The sequence below is a fragment of the Setaria viridis genome, chromosome 7 (genome assembly GCF_005286985.2).
Source record: "Setaria viridis chromosome 7, Setaria_viridis_v4.0, whole genome shotgun sequence".
NCBI classification, from domain to species: Eukaryota; Viridiplantae; Streptophyta; class Magnoliopsida; order Poales; family Poaceae; genus Setaria; species Setaria viridis.
In genome coordinates, this window is record NC_048269.2 from 29,590,013 (window position 1) to 29,610,722 (window position 20,710).

The 20,710-nt window shown below is 49.2% G+C and overlaps 2 protein-coding genes across 2 annotated transcripts; one reads left to right on the top strand and one right to left on the bottom strand.

Moving 5' to 3' along the window:
• Nucleotides 1–10,769: 10,769 nt before the first annotated feature.
• On the bottom strand, nt 10,770–13,932 carry LOC117865336 (autophagy-related protein 8C). The gene is made up of 7 exons (XM_034749502.2): nt 13,785–13,932; nt 13,598–13,661; nt 13,438–13,492; nt 11,957–12,012; nt 11,825–11,877; nt 11,197–11,315; nt 10,770–11,074 (listed from the first exon to the last, which is right to left on the bottom strand). The coding sequence occupies exons 3-7, from the start codon at nt 13,478–13,480 to the stop codon at nt 10,980–10,982; spliced, it is 366 nt and encodes a 121-aa protein (XP_034605393.1). The 5' UTR covers nt 13,481–13,492; nt 13,598–13,661; nt 13,785–13,932; the 3' UTR covers nt 10,770–10,979.
• Nucleotides 13,933–18,851: 4,919 nt separating this feature from the next.
• Nucleotides 18,852–20,123, top strand: LOC117865820 (zinc finger A20 and AN1 domain-containing stress-associated protein 9). The gene has a single exon (XM_034750057.2). The coding sequence runs from the start codon at nt 19,223–19,225 to the stop codon at nt 19,940–19,942; it is 720 nt and encodes a 239-aa protein (XP_034605948.1). The 5' UTR covers nt 18,852–19,222; the 3' UTR covers nt 19,943–20,123.
• Nucleotides 20,124–20,710: the final 587 nt, after the last annotated feature.

Sequence of the window (20,710 nt, forward strand, 5' to 3'; positions counted from 1 at the left end):
CAACTGAACGTTATGGATATTTGCTTGCTTCTGTAAAACAAAAGAAGGAAGCAGGAAATAAGCATCTGGCACAAACTTTTCTTTCTATATAATATATGGCTCACAGACTATAGAAGCGACAATTTTATGCATTCAGTTTTTCTACCATTTGAGTTCTCTACAATATTATTCCTGTTTTCTTTGCTATATGCCGATATTCAAAGTTTGATGGCGTCAAACTATCCATTCAGTTAATTAACAATTTCATTAAAACGTTAACCTGAAAATAAATATGTATACAAGACAGACTACAGAGTAACAATACTAGCTAAAAATATGAGAGAACTGAAAAGGTGAAAATAAAATGCACACTTAGGTACCTGTTGGGTAAGGGTTTGGCAGTTATCCCTTTTGCGGTGGAAGAAGAGGTTGCGATTTTGATCTACAACATCCCTGGCGGCAATATAGCCATAAACATGCAGTGGCCAATCAAGACCGTCTTTTGTTTCTGTCACTTTGACAACTCAACAACCATTGTATAAATTATTGTTATCGTGCAACTCATAATAATTCTTTTTTTCATATGCACAAATTAAAGATTTATATAGCTCTACCAGATAATTTATAAGACAACTCATTGTACAGGTTAACTGTTGAGTTATCTCAAGATTACGTGTCAATGCATGAGACCGCTTATTAGACAACACACCCTGGGCCGGGCCTGTGTCAGCCGGCTCAGAATACGCCGCGGCGATCTTGGCGGGTCCATCCCGTGTAGTGCCGTTCCGCCGGGACCTCTAGGTCGATGTCGCCGGTCCAGCGTGTCCTCGCGGCTCGCTGCCATGACTGCGTGCGCGCAAGTTGCTAATGAGGCAATGACGCAGCAGCTGTGGGAGCTTGCGGTACCGGTACAGATCGATCAAAACTCCGTGCTTCTGGAACTCCGTCCATGCGAGCAGGTTCGCCAGACACCATGACAGGCTGCATCTCGCGGTCGGCGTCGAACCGCGCCAGGCCGCAAGGCCATCGCGACGCCCCGACGGCGTCCACCTCGTCGATGAAGACTGCTGGCAGCGCCGTATCCCAGGAGCGCCGCCTGGAACACGTCATGCGCCATCCTGTTCCCATCTCCGAGGTGCCTGGTGGTTGCCGTCGACGTCTCGACGATGGCGGCCATGTCGGCGGTGGCAAGAGGCGGACGGACGGACGGTAAATCAAATCCCGTCCCGGGGTGGACGGTACCCAATGCGCTATACTAATCGTTGGATCGAACCTGACCGGTCGAGATTGACGAGAATAATACTCGCAGAAAGGCCCTCTTTCCATATTCCTCTCGCCCGTCTAGTCCGCGCGGGTGCTGCGCACCGCCCGCATGCCGGCCGGCTCAGAGCACGCCGCGGCGATCTCGGCGGGTTCGTTCCGAGCTGGGTCGGGCGCGCGTCCCCGGCTGCAGCGGCGCCGGATCCAGCGCATAGGTCCGGTCGGTCGCAGACCATGATCACGCGTAAGTTTGCTCGTTCCTGCCGAACGCCGTCGATGCGATGCAAGCAGGTCCACGGTCCAGCAAGCATGCGCTGCACGTTGCTGTCGGCGTCGGACCGCGCCACCGCGACGGCGTACACCTCGTCGATGAACTGACACCGCCGTATCCCAGGGTGATCGAACTGAAACACGTCGTCCACCACGTCTCCCAGGGTGGTTCAGGTTTTCGCCTGAACCACCGGACTTCTGTTGGCAGTCTGACGCTTTTGCACGGGAGGTTGCACCTGGATTCAGTCAAGGATAATATGGCTATTCTGAATGTGCAGTATATCTTTCAGATTTGACGTTGCTCATGTCTGCTGCAGAGCTGTAAGCGTATCGTCCTTACGAAATAGTCATACAATCGACAGCAATATATAGCTGCAAACTTTTGGACTGTGTAGATGACTGTCAGTAACTCCGTGTATGAAAAGGCTAATCTTGTTCATATCTGGAGATCAAATAGCCTCCAGGTCCCGCCGCCGCCAGGCATCCACCGGAACATGGACATCGTGGTGGAAGAGAGGGTCATTCTCTTGGCACACTCCGAGAACGGAGTCGCCATGGGCGGGGGGTACTGTACTGCTGTCGGAGACATCGCTGGTGGAGTGAAGGACTGAAGGCACCGGAGCAGCGGAAGAAGAGGTCGGTGAGGGATGAGGCGTCGCCGCAGTGGCGAATCCAGGCCGTGGATACGGCGGCGTGGTGCGGGAGAAAACGGTGAGGCACCGCCGAGCACGCGGTCGAGGTCGCCGCGGCGGACCGGGGGCTGGACGGTGTGTCCCGGACTCGCCGCCGGTGGCTGAGAAGCGGGGCCTAAACGTTTCGCAGAAACCACCTAGGATCGCGACTATTATTCACGATCCAAATTAGAGGTTTTGTGTAAATATTTGGATCGCGATTATTAATCGCGATCCAAATATTTAAAAAACTCCATAGTATTTACGTATACCCATAGTTTGGATCGCGATCCTGATTTTTTTAACAAAGTGGCTCTTCTTTTCGGCTGCTATCCATCCCCTTCAGCTCCGGCGACGGCGGCAGCCATATCGTCGCCGGCGAACAGACTTCCGATCCTCCTCCGGGCTCCGGATCCTCTCCTCTTCCTCGCCGGTTCCTCACTGCCGCATCCTTCTTGCTCCGTTCCACCACCGCCGCTGTGACGTGCGACCCTCCTCCCGCAGCTCTCCCCGCCGTCGCCGCAAGCTGGATGCCCTTCGCTTTTGAGGCCAATCCAAGGTCCAAGGATCGTCGGGGGAATCAAAAGATTACCTTTCGAATCCTTCGCAGGTGAAACGCCAACAGTGTTTTCTAACGCAAATCTAAAGAACCTTTTATCCGGATCAATTCTATCGCCTGCGACCGAAACTGAAGAAACGCCAAAAGCTGAAGAAAAACCTCAACCACGTTATCTTGCCCGGCCATTAGTAGGCTAATTCGGGAGAGGAGAGAGACAATTTTCATGTTTTGATCTGCTTCTGTGGCGCCAGAACCTGAGATTTGCATGTTGCGTGTTGTTCAGAGCTTCAGATTTGCAGCTGGTGACCAGCTCTCAGTTATGCAGAACGTGCAACATGTGTTTCAGATCTTGCGTTGCGTGTGCGCGCAAGAGAGCAGAGCTGCCTGTAAGCGTACCGTCAGGCGTCAGGTGTTTGCCGTTGTTTCTGATTTAAAGAGGTTTCAATGCTAAATATGGGTGCAATGCAAGAGGTTTCAAATTTGCAGATGACCATGAGTATACGAAACGTTCGTATCTGAATTAAACCGTTCTCTGCTTGTTTCAAATGTTGTCGCTAGCACAAGTACCATCCCAGTTACTGAATCGCACTTTGATGCAGTCTACATGCGCACTCGGTTTCATATTGCAAAAATATTCAGAGGTCAGAAGGATCTAGAGAGATGCTGCCATCGTTAAATTGAGGAGATAATAGCTGCTTGATCACCAAGACGAACGCATCGAAGCAACCAAATGCAACCGAGACGAACTGATGGAGGGATGAAAATGTGTGCAAATTCGTCAGCGATCGCCGGACTTGTCTGCAGACACACACCACATGACAAAACCATGCCTTCAGGCTTCAGCTGATCTCGTGAGCATGGCTTCGCGGCTGGTTGGCCTCCCGGCCGGCAAAGGCAGGGGACAGGCGTTAAGCTCTTGCCTACACGGGTACATGCTCATCTCCCTCGGAGGGGTCGGCCGGCCCCTTATCCTCCCTGCCAACTTATGCTTCGTGTCGGGCAGCTCCACCATTGGCCGCAGCTCCACGACGCCATGGTCTTGGAAAAAATCTGAATTCCAAATGCAGAATACGCCAGCGAATTCCTGCATCAGTGCGACTCTTATTAGCTGCACCTTTTGGTTGCTAGATCAAATCATACCGATCCTGAACCCGCTTGCCTGATGGCAAATCACATGCAGCGGATGGCTCCGGCTTGGCTGTGGCTCCATCCAAGCCAATCATGGAGGATCAGTCGTTCCGTTCAGTCCGTAGATCAGCAAGGAGTAGCTGCACTTTCTGACAGATGCTCGCGAGCACGAGGCATCGGTCCCAAGGAAAAAAAATTCACGCAGCAGAAGAATCCGCACAGTGCTAGCGCTGCTGCTGCACCTTCTTGCAGTACCGAGTGAATTTACTTTGCCTGCTGTAAGAAATTGCGTGCCTTGCCGCTGCGGCGGTATTTATGCCGTGCTGGTGCAGTCAGTTTCTTCACAGAGAACGGCCTGCGTTTTATTGCCAATAGTTAGTTTTGTCACTGGCCTGCCGCAAGGCAGTAGTTAATCGTACGAGATTACTGGTAGTGTCCTGCGGCCAATGGTTCCTCGCTGCCATCGTTCAACTTTACCATGGCGTTATCATCTTTCCATCATCTTTTTTGCATCATAATCATCAGTTACATCACCTGCCAAGACCAAAATGTTTCAAATGAGTTGTGTTCCGGTATCTAATTTCACAAGTTAGAGAGCAACTCGCATCTCGAGTTTTATCGGTTCTCTTACTATTTTTTTCATTTTAATATACAAATGAGCAGTACTCCTAGGGTATTCTCGGAAACAAAACTGATGTGGCACACTTCCAATTATTTTTTTGAACAATAAACATGCTGCCAAGTGCCAACTATGGTTTTCCACTCTTTTATGTTCATTAGCTAGTACTAATAGAACATACACTTTGTTTCCAGCGGCCTGCAAAGAGTTTGCAAGTGCCAATGAAATCAGAAACTGAACACCTCTCTAGGCCTATGAAGGAGAAGGACCAGTGGACCTGTACTTATCTGACCGGTACAGTACTCCATGACGATCACATCTTCTTCGGTCCCCCAAAACGGCAGAGGCACCTCATCCAATGTGAAGGTCAGTATGAGATAGAAAGTTTTTACTGCAATACATACAGGGCAGAGATAAACAAGAGGACCATCTCGCATTGTACATATATTGTTATTACACTGAGAAGAAATCACGGTGTTTTTGTGTGGAAAATGAAGGCCAGGGAAAGCAGAATACAGAAACATGAAAGCTTGCTCCAACTGTCGTTTCGAGATGCTCTTTCAAGCTATGCTCTTTATCACAGGCCAGAGCTAGTGAAGACTGAACCATACTTGTAATGTAGTAGTAGATATCGGTCGGTCTTGCTTGGGCATGTTGATGATCAGCTTCGAGTTTGCAGAAAATGCCAATGCTAAAGCTGGCACACAACGATGGCTAGATGGCAAGATGCATGTATCCGTTTGTCTCTACTATCTTTCTCTCCTTTAGCTGATCTAATTCGGTCTTCAAGAGAAATGCCTCTGTGCTGTTCCACAGTGGGCAAGCTCCAACTCCAATTGTTTTGTACTGTAGCAGCTTTGCTGAAAATTTGTAGCAGTATTTGGAACACAGGGAAAATGCAACGACAAGTTCTCTTCTCTATTAATACCAGATCAGCACGCTTTTTTTTTAAAAAAAGGTAACGGCAAATTATGTTGAAAAACGTATGAAAGTAGGGATGACTGTCCTGGTTATAATGGTACTATGAACTGTCATATTTTCAGCTCAAGAATCCATATAGTCAGGACTCAGGAGTACTCTTTTGAGTCCCGCCCTTACAATGGCTACAAAAATTATGTGCTGTAAGTCTGTAACGTTCAAAAAAATAATAATGTACTATAAATCTGAATTATAAGGAGAGAGAACTTGCTGAAGGAATAATGGTACTACGGTGCATTTTGCAGAAATCATTACCTACTTATGAAAAAAATACAAAGATACATCCATTGCAATTAAATTCTGGAACAGCAGACTTTCATAATATGTGATGAAGATGCATTTTGCAAGCATGAAATCAAATAGCATGAACACAATCTCACAATAAGTGAACCAGATCATATATAACACCAACACTGCAATAATCTTCCATGATGTAAATCTGAACCCCTTCTTTGTCTCGTGAAGGACCAGTAGTATACGCAAGCAAAATGAACAGTAATATATAACGTGTAAAAGAACTATATCTACTGCATAGCCTAGTGGTAACAACAATAGTCAGCAGCTCGTAAGTTTTCAACAAAAAAAAATTTAAAGTAAAGAGAACAGTCAGGGTAAGCTTGCAACTGGTGATGATCCAGACGCGCCAAAAAAAATCTGAACAGTAAGAACAATGAGAGACATATCCTGATGACATAGGGCGCAACGCGACGACGTGATATTGGCACGGCTCAATCAAAGAGTGGAGCCCCTGGCCTTTGGAGCACAAGCTTTCTGATTGAACCGCACCAATATCCCGTTCATTCCCAGAGAGAGGGAGAGCGGGAGAGGGCGATCAAGCACGGCGGTGTTCTTACCACGTACACCGGAGCAATGGCAGCCGAAGGAGCAAGCTAGCTAGGAAGAAAAAAAAAACAATAGCAACTCAACACAGCAAATTAAACGAGAACTGATCTGATGAACACTGGGAAACTAACTCGCTCGAGGACATGCACAGCTAACAGTGCTCAAGAAAGAAGGCCGGCACTCCTTTCGTAGTTTAGTTTCATGGGAGAGGAGACGAAAGGAGGGTGAGGGCAGGACGGGAGCAAGGCACGGGCTCCTTTAATAGGCCTTTGCTCGTTGGATCGGAGCGAGCTAGGCGATGATGATGCAGATGGAGCAGAGTGAGAGTGGGGGTGAGAGATGATGGAAGCGAAGCACGCTGGTACGTGATCGATCATGGGGTACATATAGGATGGACGGATGGCAGTGCCGAATTGAAGCTCGCACAGTGGCTTACATAGAGGAGGAGCTAGCTTAGGTGTAGTCGTCTGTAGTGTAGCAGCGACGACGACGAGCCAAGTGAAGTGAATGAGTGAATGCGCCAACAACCCAACAAAGAGGAGGTTGGGGAATTCAAGTGCCACATTGAATTGAAGGAGAGCAAGGGCAAAGGGCGAGTGGCGTGTGTCGAGTCACAGTCTCGGTCTCGCGCCCTCGCATGCAAGGAGATGCCTGGAGCGAGAGGGGGAGGCGGAGATGGAGTCCGGAGGCATTGAAGAAGGATTCCGATAGGCGGCAGCGCGGCGGGCACGCACGGCACTGTGGAATCTGTGTGCTGGGGAGAGGGGTGTGGCCGTGTGGGGGAGGCCGCGGTTATTGCGCTGCAGTAACTCTTGCTATCCCTACAGGCGCCTGCAGGCATGGCATGGCATGTTTGGTTCGCCTTCCTCTCTCTCTCTCTCTCTCTCTCTCTCGTACGGCAACGCATGATCGGCATGTCATTGGCTGGCTGCGCCGGCGAGGGACAAGCGTATGCAATGCCTTGACGAAAACGGTCGAGTGCCGTGTGATGGCACTAGCTCTGCCTCTGATGGGCCGCCGGCCGGCCGGCTGCGGTAGGAAATGCTTCCAAGGCACCGGCCGGCCAGTTTGGCCTGGACGTCGCCGACGACGGTGGCTACGAGCGGCGAGGAACTGCAAGCCGTCGTTAATTTGGCGCTGACTGCCTGACGACTGCATGCATGCAAAATTACGCCTTCTGTTGTGAATGGGCACTTACGGATCAATCGGATCGATCTAGGTGCATTTGGTTGCTTGTATCATTTGGTACATGTATGAAATGCTTCAAAATAATAATGATCATTTTATATTTTGTTTGGTTAGGTAAATTGTATCAACTCATCCAGAGGAAGCAATCACACTTAATTTATTACTCTACTAGTAGGAGTGAACCGTAAAAAAAAATTAGTTGAACCCCACCATTCATATCATTTATACATGCATCATGTGGTGCATGGAACAACCCACCGTGCATGTCCTTTCAATCATGTACAGTAGTAATAATTAAGAGCACACATATCATATGATGGCCTTTTGGTTGGCATTACGACTACGACTATCGACTTAGCGTGGGAGCTAGCGTCACGCAACATGGTCACGGACAAGGGGTGCATGCTGTGAGGAATATATAATGCAAAAAAATCAACTCTCTGTGCGCACGCGTACGCGTCATGCTTTTCTTTTTTTTGCTTCCAGCGGCATGCACTCCCATCATCGAATCCCGTTGCGTCTGCTAGAGAAGATGCATGGGCCGGGTCACATATCCAACTATCACGTTTGTCCGGTTTTCATTCTTAGAATACTATAAAATCATAAAACATACGACGACACACAATTGTCAAAGTCAGACAAATTATTACACCGAGCCAATTCTACCCGGCTTGGGGGCGATGTGGCGGTGATTCGCTAACATGGATGTCGCGTTGCGTTAGGGCCAACGGGTCATCCTTCTTTTTTCACCTTCCTCCTCTATATCCTCTGCTTGTTTCCACCAGCCGGCGCCTCATCAAAGCTCCCAAGTCTCCTTCCATGGCCGATCACGCCTTTTGCACCGGGGCGCTCTCCGACTTTGACACTATGCACCCTAATTTATCCGGTTTTGTTTGTTTTTGTAGTTCAAGGATAAATTTTGGACGAATGTGACAGTTGAAGAGTGAAGTACGGACTTTCTCTAATTAAAATACAAGACCAGACAAGAGCCAACATATATACTCCCTCCATCCTAAAAAATAAGTCATCTTAGAAATTTAAAACAGATCAACAAGGAGGTAAAATTACCCCTATTTATTAGTTATATTTGGCGTTAATTGAATGTTGCATGCCCATATGCACACGATGACATGCACACACATGCCAAATTAAGTATAATGATTTATTTTTTTGATAAATTTTAAATCGCAAAATGACTTTTTTTAAGTACAGAGGGAGTACTCCTGTATTCCAATTAATCAACGAACGATCTGGGCTAGCTAGTAGCTGCATGGACGCAGATCATGTTATGTGGAACCTACGTCTTCTGCACAGGCCAGCTTTTCCCCCTCTGCGGCCAGTTTTAATGCTGCGCGCAGGATGTGTGTGTGTTGGACCGTTGGTGTAACGGTGTTGCCCCCCATGCATAGAGCTTCTGTTCTGTTTTTTTTTTATTACATCATTTCATTATAGAAAAAAAATTCAGGACGACGGAGAGATACTTCCAATTACTCCATGCGCATGGACCGTGCATGCACATGGAACCGTGCAGCAGGCCCATGCATGCAACCGCAGAACTAGATGGGACAACAAGGTACTCCCACGCACGATCATCGCCAATCCCCCGGCTTTAGGAATTACATGGTGGAGCGAGCGAGATCACTGCTCCTCGCGTGCCGGAGACCGATCTGCTTGCCCCTAACCAACCAACCACACCGAAAAGGGAGATCCCATCCTGATTGCAAAGCCAACAACCGCAGCCGTCCTCGACGCCTCCTCGTACGACGGCGTGCGATCGATCCGCATGCAGACTGGTCGTCGTCAAGCGGCTACAGCACGTCGCCTTGCCAGCTTATAGCTAGCGGTACTGCTGCCAAGAGGGAATGGACGAGAGCATATGATCGATGCATGGCTCAAAATTAAAGAAGCCTGCGTGCCCGGTTCTTTCCCCTGGCTACTACAGGCTAGAGCTAGGGCGAATGATGGAGTGGAGGCGTAGATGGTTGAATTTCCCTTTTCTCGGCCAGCAAACTGGACCATCGACCATTCATCATTCCGCTCTACCTCTAGAGGTCAAACACCTATTCCTTGCGTTGTATGGTTTCTGCCTGCCTAGGCGTCAATTATACATGGACGAACTGTTGTGATTTCAGTTAGGTGAGAGGTTCAGTTCAGGCTTCCCATCAGCAATCAGCAGCTCTGCTTGTCCTTTTCTGGTAATCGGCAGCTCCCGATCGGATTTACGTACCCCACCATGTGTAGGCATTGCGTTCGAAAAGGGAGATTACACTTGCACTTCGATGGGTGCTTGTATACAAATATTTGCCTTCAACAACGAGTCCACGACCCAGAAGATTTGTAAGTCCTGAAAAGCTGTCTAGGACAGTAGCAATCCAAATTCGTGGCCGTTGGACGATAGGTCGTCTTCAAACTTTAAACAATTCTTTCCTCACTCGGTTGTTTCTTTCCTACTAAGTTCCTCCCACAGCCACCGCCCTACCACAGAAGTGTCGCCCCCACACAGCCCGTGGTACTATACACTGGTACGTACTTCACTTCTTCCAACGGGCCACGGCCAGCTGGGCAACAGCGTCAGCCACCTCGCCGTTCCGGTTCCACCCTACCAACAATCCTCCCTCAAAGCTCCGTGCTCACTGGTGATCACCCTGCCAGCCCGAAACTCACGAAATCCTAACCACTTCGCTGGAGAAGCAGCAACTTCATTTGGCACAAATCCTATACGTCAGGATCCGAGAAAGATTGTTAGGATCTATACGTTACACAATGATCCGAGAAACCAAACACGCGCCAGGGACATGGCTTCTCTTTGGTCCATGCCACTTGCCAACAAAACATACGGCCAACATCAAATTCCAGAAGAGCAGGAGCAGGACCCAGGCCAGACGAACAGCCGAAAGTAAATGCTGCAACAGACCGGCCCCAGCGTCCACAGCAGGGGCAATGGCGACGCTACAAACGCCAAGAACAAGGATCCCAGCATTCATCCCGACACCCCCGTCGTGCAGCAAGCCACCACCATCCAGGCTTCTGCCGCCATGCTCATCAGAAACAGAGCCTTAGCCTAGAGGCAGTAAATGGCGCCGGCGACATAAGGCCCTCGTGCCTGCCGGTGAGCTTTTCCATCAGCTGCCGCTGTCGGTACGGCAATGAAACGGCAACAGCGACCGGATTCAATGGCACACACACAGCAGCCTAGATTGACCTTGTTACAGGCTCACAAAGAAACACCAGTAACAACCGTAGCAACAGAAATCAGAGACCAACATGAGGACACTTCTGTAACATATTGACCAGTTGTTGCAAGGCCAGTCAATTAATTGATTTAAACGATGTATATTAAGGACAGCTGATAGGTGTTTAGTAGTAGAGTGCAGTCACTTGCAATGAGGAAACCAGGATATACACAGTTGCTTGGCAGGTCTTATTTACAGGAGGCATTAGTAAGGAAGCAAGGGTGGACGATTGCGGTGAGCTGTGGCGCCATCTAGTGCAGCCCGAAGGTGTTCTCGCCACTGTAAGTCATGTACAGGAATCCATCCTCGTCCTTGTTCTCTTCATAGATTGCGGACATCAGAGCAGCTGCGCAAAGTAAAAGAGAGGCAATGAAGTGAGAAAGCGGATCATATGGCCCAATGCACAAGAAAGTCACGAAGACAAATACAGAGTTGCACAAATGCTGTTGCTGTATTTGTTTTCCAGACCTGTTGGTGGAAGAGTGTTCTTCACAAAGATGAAGATAGCCTTCTCGGCACTGAGCTTGATTCTCTTCCTAACAACGTACACGAATTGTCCAACTGTAAGATCAGCAGGGACGAGGTACCTGCAAAGTGATGGGCATCAGAAAATCAGAACAGCTTATGGCTGCCATGGCACATAATGCTTTGATGTGCGCAATATTGCTTTCATGCAGCAGCATTTCCTTTGATCCACAACGGTACTGGAGTTCCTTGAAGCAAAACCTACTTAAATAACAAACTGTTTCTGGACCACAGAAGTGTGGAAACTATATTTAACTCGACACAAGCTTATTTATTAGTAGTGTCGTCAATGAGTTGCCAGTATCAAAAGATTTCCAATGACACCATAGATCATGATGTAATTGGGGCAATTTAATAGAACGTGCGCACAAATGACCACAGAACAATACTGTTGCATTTATGTCTTGGGGCAGCCCAATAATGCTACGATGGCACCAACTACCATCAGTTATCAGGGGAAAGAAAAGCCCTGCTAGCATTACTCATAAAAAAATGTTTATGATAGTCCTTGGTATATTTTAGTTGTAAAGAGTATGGCAATTATGGTAACTTAGGGAAGTTGAGAACTGACTTTTTCTTGTCAATGTCAGGAATATCACTCCTCTCAGCCTTCTCAACAATCACCTGCATTACACAAATTGTCATAAACTTGCAAAGCAACCATGACAAAAGAAGCAGAGTAAACAGGAGGGTAGAAGCTTACAGGAATTCTGTCAGGGTACTTCTCTCTGATCCGGTCAGCCTCAGATTGCCTCTTCTCTGTAACACAAGGCATAACAGCTTCAGAATTCAGTTTGTAACCTGAATAAAAAGATAAATTCTCTTGCGAGAAAATGATGGAGGAACATGTTGGAAATTATTGCTGGGATGTATAGAATTGGTATTGTGAAAGAACATGAACCAACAGAGTCGTCAAATGTTGCCAAGTGCAAATTTATCTTATCTGCTTCTCAAGGGATAAAAAAATCTACTATAATTATCCAGGTCAAGTAAGGCACCCATGTCAATCAATTGATGTTAATCAACTAACGTCAACTCAACCATAAATGCTAGCAAAACTGTTACGTTCAGCTAGGAAATAGTAACAAATTAGCATAAAAGTACGACTGAATCTTATTATCCTGTAACTTGTCAGGGTCATGAGCACACAGTCAACCATCAGGAACCTTTCAATATCAAATATAATTTTGAAGGCACAACTGCAGCTTCCCACTAAAGCTTCAATCAGAGGTGGGATATAGAATTGTTATTGTGCAACTTACAGTCATCAAATGTTGCCTAGTGCAAATTTGAAAAGAAAATCTATCATTATGACACAGGTAAGGCGCATGTCAATCAATATCGTTAACCAACTAACTTATGTCCACTCAACCATAAGCTAATAAAAAATGCAAAGTTGAGTTAGGAAATCACAACAACTTAGCACAAAAGCACAATTAAATCTGATTGTCCTGTAACTTATCAGGAGCACGAGCACATTGTCAAATGTCAACCATCGGGAACGTTTCAATACCAAATAGAGTTTGAAAATCACAGCTGCAGCTTCCACTAAGGCCTAAGTGGCTCTAGGCCATCAAAGCCTTGTGAACATACAACAACATTTTTTGAGTTAAAATGCATTATGTGATTCAATATGAATAAATCCCAAATATATAATCCTCCAGAAAAGGAACCACCTCAGAAAAATCTCATTAGACAAACTAGATGGCCAGTATAAATTTTCAATTAGCTAGCAGCTTCGATCATGCATAACTACCGGACAACACTATCTTACATAAAATCAGATGGCAGACAACTAAGTCAAATACTCAAATCACATTAAAGCAGTCAAGTATAAAATTATTTACGGCTACCTAATCAACACCAGCAACATAACGTCATGATAAGCTGCTAAAAAATTGGCACAAGACTTGCATCGTTTAACCGGTAGCTGCTAATTTTTGAACAGAGGTGACCTTCTCCCACAAGGCACACAGATTATGGATTTATGGTTATTGATAAATCTAGGCAACTAGATGAATAATTGTTCCGTTCCTCAGAACTATCAATCCACAAATTACTCCTAAATTTGTACTACAGTCAATCTTCGAAACCCTAACAAGCAAGCAGAATTAACTCCCCGAAGAAAAGCACACAGACATCAATCTACACAATCACAGAATCAGAAGAGGCATGGGAACGAACCGAGGGGGTGCTCCAGCTTGAACGAGCTGGTCTTGGCCATCATGCTCCTTCCTGCCTACAAACACCAACCATTTCCAAAATCAACTCCACGAAAAAAAAAACACACACATCAATCCAACCGATCGGGCGAAAACTAGGAGCCAATCGAGGGGAATCTTACGAGTTGGGTCGGGTTGCGTAGGGAAGCGACGGGATCGGATGAAGGCGATGAACTGCTCCTGGCCCTGGAATCCACCCAAACCAAAAACACGAAACAGCCACAAGTCGATTAGAGCGAGCCCCCGATCGGCGGAAACCCGGGTTGATTGATGGAAGACAAGAGAAGAAGCGCACGGGACGGGACTCACCGGATTCGGCTGGAATGGATTTGTGGGCGAGGGTTTCGTCTTCTTCCAAGGAAGCGGCGGAGAGACGGGAGCGGGTGGGTAAGGAAGGGGAGGGGAAAGAGTGGGGGAGTGGGGTTGCTTATGTAAAGGCGACAGGCGCACGAAACGTAACGCGCAGGAAAACTTGATTACGAAAACAGAAGCAGACACGGCTGCTTTTCGCGCAAGGAAACCAAGACATGCTCCAATAATGCAAGGCAACTACACTGATCGAAAGAAAGAAAGAAAGAAAGAAAGACAGGGCAATGATAACCCCCGTTGATAAATCTCTTCACACAGTAATACAGATTCATGATTCCTTAAGGCTAATGTTTGGGCGAATTTCACTATGTTACATTAACAGTTTAGTAACCTCTTTGTAATTTTTTTTTCACACTGTTTCACACTCGCAGGTAGCTCATTTGGTTTCCCTTTTTTGTATCAGCATCATGATACATGTACTACAGGGAAAGCACTTTAGTTTTCAGGGTAAGAAAAAGGAATAAACATTGATTCTTCCTATTGAAGTGTTTGTTTTTTTTCTCATCTTTCTACATTCTGCTGGTGTTAGTTTCCATTGGATTTTGTCCATGTTTCAGAAGTCAGAGAAGAAGACAATATGATATTGTATCGATTCTATGGCAAGCTACCTATTCAACTTGCGTGGTAGGAACCTTGGGCTGAACTAGATCCAAGGTGCTACCTACTCAGCTTTAGTTTTGCTTCCACTCATGCTTTCTGTTGATTATTCTAACTGATATTAGTGAAATCTGGTACACGAGTTTATTTAATGGTAGGTGAGTCCTCATGACGGACCAACACAAATCTGCGATAGTCCTTCAAATGCATGTGTCAAGAGTTTACTGTAGGAATTGGATATGGAACTAAAGATGCGCCTACATAGTGCCAATCAGACATCTGTCTAACAATGGGTATTACCTGCACTGAAATAGTCTTCGGTGATTTCTATACCGCGTCTGTTGCTTTCTTCTAACATTACCCTTCATATTGTTAGTTCAACTATTTCACAGCAACAAATAATCTGAAATCTTTTGAGGTCTTATGTTTCATGAATTAGCATTTCCATGTTTCTTTACAGACATATTCCAGTTTACCGTCGCATGTATGAAGATTTGGAACGTTTTTGCTCTTTTCGAGTTAGGGATTCATGTTGTGGCTATTAGTCTGATTTATCATTTTCAGATGTTCGCCTACATTATGTTTTTATTACATGCTCGCCTATTAGGTCTATTACATGTTCCCCTGCATTATTTTTTTTTGTCTTCCTGAAAGAATATAGCAATATGCTATTCCCATGCGTTATTTATGTTTGCAAATGTGCAGGTTCTGTTTCTTTCTCTCGGTCCAAAGTGTGACCTGCAAACATGGAGTTATCCTTTCTCGGAATCCTTTTGGTTTCGGAACACAAGGCTGAAGCAGGACGTCATGAGGAGTGCATTATCAGTTGCTTGCTCTGAACCTCTAGCAGCGTTCTCTAGTAGTTGCAGTAGCATGTTCAGTACTCTGCATTGACGTGGATGCACCTGCATTTTAGTTGAGGCAGAGGGCCCCGCATGTTCTAAACTGATGGCAAATTACATGGTTTCCAAAGTTAGTCGCGGTTGTTTTCCTTTTTTATCAAAACTAATTATTATGTCATTGTACAATTGGATATAAGAATAAGATTACGAGAACTTTGTTGATTACTGATACCTTCCATGCTGTGATGGGGCCATGGGGGCAACATGCCAACATTAACTATGGTGACACGCAAAACAAAAACCATTGTCCAACAAATTTTGAGCTGTAGCCATTTTTTAGTATCTCTGGCGCGGCGAAGCGCGCCAATCGTCCTAGTAAATAATACACATGCAAATAACAGAGACATGGCAACGCAATCAAGCACGCCAAGGCCAGATTCTTTGGCTGGCTACTTGAGAATTCCCGCAACCTTCTCCGCAAGCACGCACGTTGTCACCTGATCTCCGGTCTCCGGGTGCGCCTTAGCGCGCCGCTTCTGGAATCCTGCTCCCGTGCCCGCTGCCCTGCACCCCACGATGCTTCTCTTTGCTGCTGCCTGCTGGCATTTGTACGTCGTCTTCATGTAGTACGTGGTAGGCACTCTACAGATGTTGCGGGGTTAAACGCCACTTGAACATGTCAGGGGTCCAGGACGCATGCTGTGTACGGTGTACCTGGCGTCAAACACTGACGACGTATAGTGCTGCGGCCTCTCTGGTCTCCACTCCTGGCTAATGCCCTCAAAAAGGTATTCCCATCAACTTGCCATGTCACGTCACAATGCAATCCCCGTAAAACGGACAGTCAAACCAGTCGCCCACAAAGTTTCAGAGAAGCTCGAGGATCACTTGCAGAAGCACATATGGAGACCGAGCACCGGCGTGCCACTACTGCCACCAAGTGCTACGCCTCCGCCACACGCGCGGCATGCAGCCTAAAACTACGAACACTTTGGCGCAGAGTTCCCCTCCACACCCAGCGCGCGCCGAAACCTCGGCCGCCGCCGCGACGTGCTCCTCAGCCTGGGCAGAGCGGCGGCGCCCGGCCGCCGTCCAGGCCCCGGACATCGAGAGCTGCCGGACGCCCAACGTTCCCACGACGGCGGCGCGGCGGACCCCGGCTGCTGCACGACGTACAGACGCGGCGGCACGGCACGGCTCAGGACAAACCGGCCGAGGTCGCCGTGACGTGCTCTGAGCCGGCCGGCATGCTGGCAGCGCGCGGCGAGCCGGCGACCGGGCGTGGAGGAAGATGGGGTAGGGGTATGCTCGTCAATCTCGACCGGTCAGGTTCGAAAAAAAAATTCTGTAGAAACGGTCCGTAACTCCGTAAGGTCCTCACCGTGAGGACCCGTCCCACATGCATGCCACGTGGCAATTCCAGACATCCGAGGCTTGCCTGGATTTGGACGCTGCGCCCATCTAATCGATCGGCTTCCTCAGCTCCCATCTAATCGATCGGCTTCCTCAGCTCGGCTTGGCTCCCAGGGCGACAACTGAGCGTCCGTCATCCGCCACCACCTCCTTCCTCGTCCGTCGCCGCCTTCATCATCTGACCCCCTTTACGCTACCGCGCAGTTAGAGCGTGCACAACATCTTCCCACATCCGTCGACCAAATTGCCTCCAAGCTTGTGTATATGTGGTCAGGATTGGTTCTATTCTTTGCTTCAGAAGTTACACACCAATCCGGTTCGCTCTTATCAATTGCTAGCTTCTCTTATTTTGATGCTTCAGGCTATGGACTTCTCGTGACTGGAATACGAGCTTTTGCCACTTCTGTATTATATGTAGAACCTTACCAATTGCTACAGAGTAGATATAGATGTCTAAGATGTACGCTGATTCTGATTGCAGACAATGTTGACCTGAAAGACAGAACTAATTTGCATGGCAAGCAGCAATCCACGTGGACACTTTTATCATTTATGCAGACATCCACAAACCAAATGGTTCACAAGAAAATTTCAGAAGATATGATGAGAAGAAAGAGAAGAACTGACGCCAATAGAGATAATAAAGATGCATTCCATATTTCCATTTGCTTCTGACTACCGTGAGTGATGCAATTGAGAATGGACAATCAACGCAGTTGCACTGGCTTAATTGGTGGAAAGGATTGTACAGTATTTGTAGCAGTTTGATGATTGTTTTCTTTGGTTGTAACCTCTACTGTACAATGTACTTTTTTTATTTGAAAAATGCACATGGTTTACTCTCGCTCCTTTTCTCCGATGATTTCCTGCTCTGTAGCCTTGCTGATAAAATTGTTTCCTCCTTTGCAGCCATGTAGAGAAGAAACACCAATCAATCCTCTATGACTGCACTATATACTGAAAAATAAGTTATCAGTAGTACACTCCAATACAAAAGCTACTTATTTTCTATCACTAGTCAGTTTTTCTCGGATTTTCATCAGGCACTAGTCATTTTTTCTTGAATTATCGGATAAATCCTGCAAACTAAATTATATAGATATACTCATATACATCCATCACAGATTCACAGGCTTCAGGTCCAAATCACGTAGCATACATGAATCGTTTACGGTCTAAAAGGAGGAAAGCTATTTGAAGAAAATCAGGGCGTATGGGAGGGACGGACAAGGCGACTGCGCCGACACCAGTTGAGGCATACGGGGCGCAGAACGAAGCAACTGCACTAGCAGATGAGGGGGTGGACGGACAGTGGCGGACAACGAAGGTAGCATGGTGGTGGACAACGAAGGCAGCATCGGCGGCAGTTTGGTGGATGGGGGTGTGGCGAGCCGGCGATGATAAGGGTGCGTTTCTACGTTGGGAGCCGAGTTCCGGTGTTGACCTCTCCGGGACTGGGAGCTGAGCCGCACGTTGGTCTTTTGGTGGGAGCCGGGCTGAGCCTTTCCCAGGCGGAGGTACGTGCCCTTGAGCAGTCGTTGGATGGACTGAGTCGCCACGCGGCACGATTCTGGAGTATGGTCCGCACGGTGAGTGCTTTGGGACCGTCCGCACCTAATTTTCCCCCCAGGTTCGATCCACCGGTTGACATGGCGCATGGGGTGGACGGTATTTCATTTACGGTCCACCCCCCGGACGGTATTTGATATACAGTCCACCCTTGGGGTCGCCCACCGCCCACCTGGCCGCGCCGTCGTTACGAAACCACGCCGCCACGCAGTCGTCAGCTCCGCCATGGCGATAACGAGCTGCCTCTGGGCGCGCAGCGGGTGCTGGTGGACCACGGACCTGCTTGCATTGCCTGGACGGCGTTCGGCAGCAACGACGCGTGATCATATGGTCTGCGACCAGCCGGGCCTATGCGCTGGATCCGGCGGCGCTGCAGCCGGGGCGGCTCGCTGCCAGGGACGCGCGCGCGGTAGAAGCGGCTTGCGTTCCAGGCGTGCGCGGCGACATGCCGACATCGAATCGGCGGCACGGCACGGCACGGCTTCAAACGAACCCGTCGAGATCGCCGCGACGTGCTCCGAGCCGGCCGGAGTGCGGGCGGCGACCGGGACGTGGTGACCCGCACGGACATAGAGGAGCGGGAGGAAGGTGGAACCCTTGGGGTCGGTCCGCCTCTTGCCACCGCCGACATGGCCGAGGCCGACATCATCGTCAACGGCAACCACGTCGGCACGGCATCGTGCGCTCCGCCACTTAATAACTGGCAGAGGTAGAATGCTCCGATCCGCGGGGTCGTCGAGCTGCCGAGAGAGATCGCGCCAGGAATCTTCCGGTCAGACGACCCAAGCGCGACTCGAACTAGGAAGCTACTAGTCCGACCCCGACTCGACGAAGTCGGCTCGCGCTCTCCCTATAACAAAAAGGAGGGCCACGCTCCCCTACTCTCACGACAAAACAACTTCTCGTGCTCACGGCGCCATCCGATCTCTAGAAGCGACCGCATCACCGACGAGATCCATGGCGGCGGAGAAGCAGGAGGTCACCGCCGGCGCCACGCCGATGTGTGCCAACGGCTGCGGTTTCTTCGGGAGCGCCGCGACCAAAAATTTTTGCTCCCAGTGCTACAAGAATCACGTGATGAAGACCGCCGTCGTCGCTCCCGTCACCGAGAAGAAGGTCGACGCGGCGCCTGGGCCGGCAGAGAAGGAGAAGCACGAAGGGTCCTCGGGCAGCGCCGCCGTCGCCCAGAAGATGGTCGACGCGGCGCCGGCAGAGAAGGAGAGCGGCTCCTCCGCGGAGACAACGGGGAAGCACGAGGCGGCCTCCGGCGCCGCCGCCGCCGCGGCGCCCGTCATGTGCGCGAACGGTTGCAGCTTCTTCGGGTCCGCGGCGACCAAGAACATGTGCTCGAGTTGCTACAGGAACTTCCTCAAGAACGCCGACGCCGCCCCTGCCACGGCGGAGAAGATCGAGGTCGCGCCCGAGCAGCCGGCGCCGCCTGAGATTTCCGCGGCAACTTCTAGCGCGCCGGCGGCGAAGGCGGCGCCGAGCAGGTGCGCGGGGTGCAAGAAGAAGGTGGGGCTGCTTGGGTTTGTCTGCCGCTGCGGTGGCACGTTCTGCTCGGTGCACCGGTACACGGACCAGCACGCCTGCGGCTTCGACTTCAAGACGGCCGACCGAGAGCAGATCGCCAAGAAGAACCCCCTCGTCGTGGCGCCCAAGATCAACAAGATCTGATGCAGACGGAGACGAAGAGTAGTGCGACAATATTTGATGCAAACGGAGACGAAGAGTAGTGCAAGGCTGGTTGCAGTAGTGATGATAGCTAGGTTGTTTCTGTCTTCCATGCATGTGTTTGATAACTTAGAACCATTCTTTGTACTCAACCAAGTTTAGTTCTCATTATTCCCAATAAACATCATCGATGTAATGTTTTCTCTTCGTCGCGAAAGGTCAGTACGTAGGTCACTCGCCATGGGCGTCGGGCTAGCTCGTTCTGTCTACCATGCCGCGCCGCGGCGAAAGCCCATCGCTGTGCTGGTTGGCGCGTCCCCGAGCGCATGCTCAGCGGAGCGCGGCGGCAGCAGAGCGGGAGGATGCGCGCGGCCCAGAGCTCTTCACTGATCAGCTGGATGTAACCGTCGCACGGAAACAAGCAGGCGTTGCTAACTTGCTATACATATACAGCGTCGTGTGCGCCACACCACGGGCTCACAGTAATCACATCGATTCAAAGAGTTCGCAGCAAGCAGCGTGGAGAGGAGAGCGCGGGCTTAGCTCCAAGTGCCGGAGGAGCTCGCACGCCATAAGCAGCCTCCTGCAGTCACTTTGGCGCAGCGGCGTTCTCCTCCACGAGACGAAGCCGCAGCGGCCGCACCCGATCACCTGCAAGGCCGCCGTCGACCGCCGCGGCGTCCTGCTCAGCCTCGTCGGGGCGGCAGTGGTGCTGGCCCTGGCCTGGCAGGCGCACTCGTGGCGCCCATCCAGGAGCCGGACCTCGGCAAG